This window comes from Salminus brasiliensis, chromosome 8 (genome assembly GCF_030463535.1).
Source record: "Salminus brasiliensis chromosome 8, fSalBra1.hap2, whole genome shotgun sequence".
Taxonomy (NCBI): Eukaryota; Metazoa; Chordata; class Actinopteri; order Characiformes; family Bryconidae; genus Salminus; species Salminus brasiliensis.
Window position 1 is genome coordinate 16430223 of NC_132885.1, and position 6713 is coordinate 16436935.

Consider the following 6713-nt stretch of genomic DNA (forward strand, 5'->3'; position numbering starts at 1 on the left):
TGCCTTTTATTACCAGTCTGAGTGCATGCAGCTTGATGGGGGCCGCATGCAAATGCAGTGTCTCAAGATGTTCCTTCAACAGCAGAGAGAGAGAGAGAGAGAGAGAGAGAGAGAGAGAGAGAGAGAGAGAGAGAGAGAGAGAAAATGAGAGAGAGAATGAATATAATACATGTAGGCAGATATAAAGTGGGGAAAGAAAAGGAGAGACTGGGTGCTTCTGCTTTTCTAGAGCTGGTGGGGCTTCTGTCAAACCTAATAGTGAAACATTAGAAACACATACTGACCCAACCATAATAGGTGGCACCACATATATGGATTTCAGGTGCAACACGTAGCCTATGGTAGGGAGAGCATGTATTAAGGATTTGCTTGTTCGACTGCTTCTGAGAACCACCTGTGCATGGGCAGCAGTAAGCAACCCAGTAGGTCTACCCTGTTCACTGACAGGGGAACCCATAAGCCACTTGGTGAGCAGTAGGCACCTGAGACTCTTTGACCCCCTCTGGTGGTCAGTGAGCACAAGGATCATCTCAATCATCTCTACATGTTCACATATGTTTAGCCTACAAAGAACCACTAAAAGACTACCATACAATACTGTACATACTGTAAACGTCTAAAACTAATGATCCGGTTAGCTAATGGTGTATGGTGTAATGGTATGAAGGATAGTCAGCACAACATTTATGTACATAAGATTAACATGCCATTACCAAATGTGTAGCCTTCTAGGCTAGGAAGTGTTATATTCAGTAATGCACCAGCTACTGCCAGAGCTATCACTACCAAATCCCTGCAAGTTATCCTTGTATTGAAGAGCACAAATTATGGAATGCTGAATTCCCTTACTACCTAGTCCATATATGGAACCTAAGCAGCAAATCAAACCCAATCAGTCATAACATTAAAACCACCTTTTTAATATTGTATAGGTCTCCCTTGTCACACCAATACAGCTATGACCCTTTGAAACTTGGATTCCACAAGACCTCTAAAGGTGTTCTGTAGTATCTGGCACCAAGACGTTGGCAGCAGATCCTTAAAAGTCCTGTAAGTCATCAGTGAGCCGTGGGTGCTCATGACCCTGTCACAAATCCACCAGTTGTGGCAGACCTGCCGTTTTGGAGGTGCTTTGACAGTTTGGCCGCTGTGATTCTGTAGATCCCACCCTTTAAACCGGTGCCACATCAACAATATAATCAATGTTATGACTGTTCAGTGCATTGTAAGGGAAAGGTTCTTGAATGTTTTTGAAATATAAAACCACAAATAGTAATAAATTAGTACTTTATATAATTATATATATATATATATATATATATATATATATATATATATATATATATATATAATTTTACCATGTTTCTGCCATTTATTAATATCACTCAAACTAAGCTCATTATTGTTCTATGATATCAGTATTATCACCGGCACAGATGACATTGCTCATTGCTCTACCCTAGTATGTCTGTAGCAGTGTGAAAAACTCTGTTCACCTGTGCAGATGAACACACCTGAGGAAGCAGCAGGGGGATTCAAGCACTGAAGGCACCAGCAGAGTCCACTGAGGCTCCACAGCACTCATTAGCTTTACCTGCGCATGGCCCGCAGCACTGGCAAGCCATTCATCATCCTCAACTACACAAATACTGCTGCTGAAAGAGTGCACCTTTAATAAGACAGACAGAGACAGGGTCTAAATTCGCATCTCTGCTTGAATGGTGAGAAAAGCGGTGGTGGTGGTGGTGGTGGTGGTGGTGGTGGGGGGGGGTGATGTAGACTGAAGGGTCAAGTGAACATGGAGGAGCTCGGCTCCTCTCTGTTCCCGATGTCGGAGTCCGTTTCAATAAAGTTTCAGCACAACGACCTTGTAGTGACGTCAGATGTTCATCCGGGACTCGGCTTTTTATTTTTTCTCCCTGTAGAGACTCGGCGCAGGCGCAGTGTGTACCAACCGCTTCGACCTCCGGCTGCGGTAAGCGGTGCAAAAGCGGCATTTTAGCCCGTACTAATCTCGTTTCATCCTTCATCTACAGGGGTTCTTCATCAGCGTTATTACTGCAGCAGTTGTCAGTGGTGTTATCTGCAACTTTAAGCGGAGTTATTTCCGAACAAATGTGTAATAATCCTTGTTGACCTTAGTTTTCTCTTGTCTTTCCAGACAGTCCCCAGCTGCTGCTGCTAAATTCGAGATAACCGGTAAAACAGGACAAACTCCATAATGTACGCCTGTGCGAAATTCGTCTCCACGCCCGCCTTGGTGAGTAATTTTGTCAGAAACAGTTTTCAGCGCCTGAACTGATGGCTAGCTAGCTGTGTCTTTGGGTGTGTAATCTTCGGGCCTTCTGCTGAACTTGAAGCTGGTAGCTAGCCAGCTAGGAGTTCATTCATTCAGCCAGTCACCCGCTCGTTCATTCATGCATTCATTTGTTCATTTATTCCGATGTGCCATAATTGCCATAATGTCATATCAGCGATATTACTGTTTGTGTGTCTTCTCATTTATGCTGGAAACACCGGGTTACAATGTTAGCTAAATAAGCCGCTACGTTAAGGTCAACATCTAGCTAGCTAGCTAGTGGGTTAGCTGCTAGCTTACCTGCACAGGTCTTGGCTAATCTAGGTCTGCCTGTTTGTGAAGGTTATGCATTCACCTTCCAGAGTGTGTAGGCTCATCCTACAGCCAGCAGCCGACAAATGCATTGGCTGCTGATTTGTTGGCCCTGGTTAAATGTCAGAAGGGTTGTTGCCGGTTCTGGAGCCACTTTGGAGCAGCAAAGCCTCTGAAGAAAACCTTCAGCCAGATCTAGTCAGCATCTTTCTTGAAGTACAGAATGCTCATGAGAGAGTCCTGCAGATGCTTTCAGAAGCCCTGCATAAAGAAAGCTGCACCTGTCTCCCTTTATCCAGCACTGAGCTGGAAGTCCTGCTTTTAGTCACGTGATGAACTCTGAAATGTAACTTTTGGACTTCAGCCTGTCTTGCTCTTGTGCTTTTGCCCTTCAGAGGTCTTTGCTTGTTTCTGTTTATGTTGTGTATGTGTTTGTCACATGATCTAATGTCATATTTATTGTGATATTTATTTCTTTAATGTGTCAGGTCCGCTCCGGATCCCGGGCTCTGTACAGACCAGTGTCTGCTGCTGTACTGTCTAGGCCAGAGGTCAAAACAGAGGTGAGTGTTTAGACAGCTCAGAAGCTGCACTTTTTTGTTTTTTTTACAGCTCTCCGTTTGGACAAAAGGCTCTTTTCTCACTGTCTTATGGGAAGTATTGCAAATCACAGGAGCAGGCAAATGTAGAATTAGTTACTGAGTTTTAATCTTAAGTGTTTAGTGTTATATAGTAAGTATACTGATTAAATTTGAGACCATAACTGAAAGTACCACCCATTTATTAGTCTGGGCTTTTAAAGAAATGATTCCTTTGCACAATTTTCCACATACCCTAAATGTTGTCAGTTTCGAACAAGGAAGCGTTAAACCAGAAGGCAACCAAACATGTCCAGAACCTGAATAAAGGGTTGGAGGAACTGTCCTATTTCTCCTAACAAAACTCAGTTTCAACTCTGTGATGTTTGTGGGCATTTAAGCATTGACCACTCTCAGTGCATTCAAGAAATCCAAGAAGTCCATCTGCAACATTTGGAGGTTGTTGTGATTCAGACTTTGACCATTTCAAAATGTTGAATTTGTCCAGCTTTAAGCATTACTTTTATCCTTAGGGCTGTTGTATTTCTACATGACCCACTCGCAACTTTGGGTCACTGACTGATAACCTGAGATTCCTCTGTTGAATTGGCTGGTACAATCCAGAATCTATAGGTCCATCAGTAATGCCAAGCCGTCTTGGTCCCAAGGCAGCAAAGCAGTTACAAACCATGATCCTACGACCTCTATGCCCAAAACTCTGTTTTGGATTTATCTGTCTTCGGGACGTTCTTCCAATAGGCTCCTGACTTATCTGTGTGGTCTTAAACTTCAGACATGCAGCAGTGTTCTTCTGGAGAGTAGTAAATTACGTCTTGTTCAGTATTTGCCTGATGGTGTGCACAGGAACATTTGATGTCAGTTAATGCAAGAGAAGCCTCTGGGTCATTAGAGGCCCCCCTCTGCCTCATGGTGACTTCCTGTAATATTGATCACTGTGCCATTGGAGTCACTTTTGCTGAACACCCACCTCTTTGGGGAGTAACAGTGGTGCTGAATTTCCTCCATCTGTATCATTTGCCTTGTAGTGGATTGGTGGAGGTCTTGGAAAATGGTTTTGTAACCTTTCCAGCTTGGTTTATCTCTAACTCTGAGGTCATTAGGAATCTGCATTGTTTGAGGCACTGCATACTTCTCTAAATCTAATGGTAAAAACTAGACTTTGATAGGGACCCATGTTTGTTCTTGAAACATGGGTAGGCCTGCTAAACTCGTGCTTGGTTGCCCTTCTCTTCATTGATGCACCTGACTGTTATCCCTTTAAAATGAACTTTCTCCTAGAAGTTGGCAAACTTGTTGACAGATATATTTCAGGTTGGATGCTTTTGCTATAAAGATCTGGTAACAACAAATGTAAAGTCAAACTTCCAACACTGCAGTGATATTGAGAATCGATAGTGCAGACTGTTTAGTTCCACGATCATTCGAACTGAATTTGATGTAATGGTTTAAACCCAAATACCATTTGTTAGGGTTCTTAACAGTACTCATTTCCTCAGACATTTATATGCATGAGAAGGAGATTGTTTTAAGGACATGGTCAGTATATTTAGGAAGGGGCTGTAAATGCCTTGCAAGAGTAGTGGTTGGTTATTCTGATGGTTGCCATTAATCCACCAAAGGATGCTAACTGCATAGTAGTAAATGCTTCAGGTGCTGGCTTCTCTGATTACTGACCGTATACTCAATGCATTAAATTTAAGGTGTTTTATTTTTGGGTTCACTAACTTGTGACATTGTCATTTGATTTGTATTGAAGACAGTGATATGAACTGTGTAATTACAGTAAATTTCTGGCCCTCAAAACAAACACTTTATGAACAATATATTGCAAATGCAAGCTAGCTTTTAAAAGGTCCAAAAACAGCAAGTGGTATGGTATTGAACAGGCTTAACTACATTGTGTTGTAAAGCTTGAGCAGAATCGTTTGGTGGGTTTCTTAGAAGTGGATTCCTCTGTCCTCAAAAGATATGCCTTATGTTGTTTTGTGGTTGCTAAAGACACACATGGAAAATTCATGGCATGTACATTGTTTTATACTGAATGTTGATCCCATGTTGTTGGATGTTTCTCTGTACAGAGTCTATCTATTTTTGTCTGTATTTGACAGCAAGTCACTTACGTAACTCCTACATTTAAAAACCAAAAAAAACAACAACAAAAAAAAAACTGAAATTCCTTATTTACTGTCTGTCTCTCTAGGCCACTGCTGCTCTCCTGCCCCAGTCTCCCCTCACTCAGGTGTGTCTGCGTAGCTTCCAGACCAGCGCAGTGAGCCGGGACATTGACACTGCCGCCAAGTTCATTGGCGCTGGAGCTGCCACTGTTGGAGTGGCTGGATCTGGCGCTGGAATCGGGACTGTGTTCGGCAGTCTTATCATTGGCTATGCCAGGTGAGGGATAACGCTAAAATCTCTTAGCGTTGCGGTCACTCAAACCTTGTATCTCTATTTTAACATTTAAGTTTGACAATTGTTCTTTACATTGTCAGTTTAAAGATTTACTGATCAGATTACTTTGAATAAAATGTTCTTACATAGACTTTCCTTAACCCCCCCCTTTTTTACTCTCCTTTATAATGTTTGAGATGCAAGGTTTTTGAGACATTTTTTGATATTTAAATATGTAATTAAAATGTTTTTTTTTTTTTTTGTTTGTTTTTTTATAAATTATCTGTAGTCCAATTCTTTTGGCCTGAACAAATGGTGATGCACATGTAATTAGGGATGTTGTATTAATCTGACTGTTGTATTTTTTTTTTTACAGGAATCCATCTCTGAAGCAGCAGCTCTTCTCATATGCTATTTTGGGGTTTGCTCTGTCTGAGGCCATGGGGCTCTTCTGTTTGATGGTTGCTTTCCTCATTCTGTTCGCCATGTAAAATAAACTTAACAGTGGAAACTGTATGCTGTTCTCAATTGTGACTTCACCGTTGCTACCAAAAGTGTCTGCTCTTAATGTCCATGTGAAAGAAAAGTGCATTTTGAAACTTGCTGTCAAAATAATAATAATGTATTATACAAATGTAAGCAATCACAAAATTAAACACACATATTTGAACTATTTACAGGGCAACTGTAATTTTTGTATTTTGGCCATCATGTCTCTATTCCCCTCCTTGTTGAAACAACGGCAGCGGTTCCAACGGTGCTCCCCAGAATGTCAACCTTGAATAAGCATAGCAAATCTTTCAGTACATCACAATTGGGGGAAGTGTATTTGTTTAGGGTCCACTCATTTTCAGGAGTCGAACAACTGGTGGATAGTGAAAATGTATGTAGGCTGCAACTGGTTAAGACCTTTTGCTTTTGTAAATTGCATTAAATAAATATAGATTTCTGTTTACTGGACTTCAAGGTTGTTGGTCTCTTTCTCCTGCCTTTTTGCCTATTATCTATTATTATAATTCCCTGTGGAAACTTACAATTTGACCCAGATACTAATGGAATCAATGATGGTGGAAACATAAGTGCACTGCCTTGATGGAGAGGAGCTGCCACAGCAC

The 6713-nt window shown here is 41.4% G+C and overlaps 1 protein-coding gene across 2 annotated transcripts; it reads left to right on the forward strand.

Annotated features, from left to right (window-relative positions):
* Positions 1-1884: 1884 nt before the first annotated feature.
* Positions 1885-6273, forward strand: atp5mc3a (ATP synthase membrane subunit c locus 3a). 2 transcript variants are annotated; one of them, XM_072685113.1, is made up of 5 exons: positions 1885-1975; positions 2162-2260; positions 3100-3174; positions 5411-5601; positions 5975-6273. In XM_072685113.1, the coding sequence occupies exons 2-5, from the start codon at positions 2222-2224 to the stop codon at positions 6087-6089; spliced, it is 420 nt and encodes a 139-aa protein (XP_072541214.1). In that variant the 5' UTR covers positions 1885-1975; positions 2162-2221; the 3' UTR covers positions 6090-6273. The 2 variants fall into 2 exon arrangements, with proteins under 2 accessions (XP_072541214.1, XP_072541215.1); XM_072685114.1 differs by lacking the exon at positions 1885-1975 and adding an exon at positions 1994-2069.
* Positions 6274-6713: the final 440 nt, after the last annotated feature.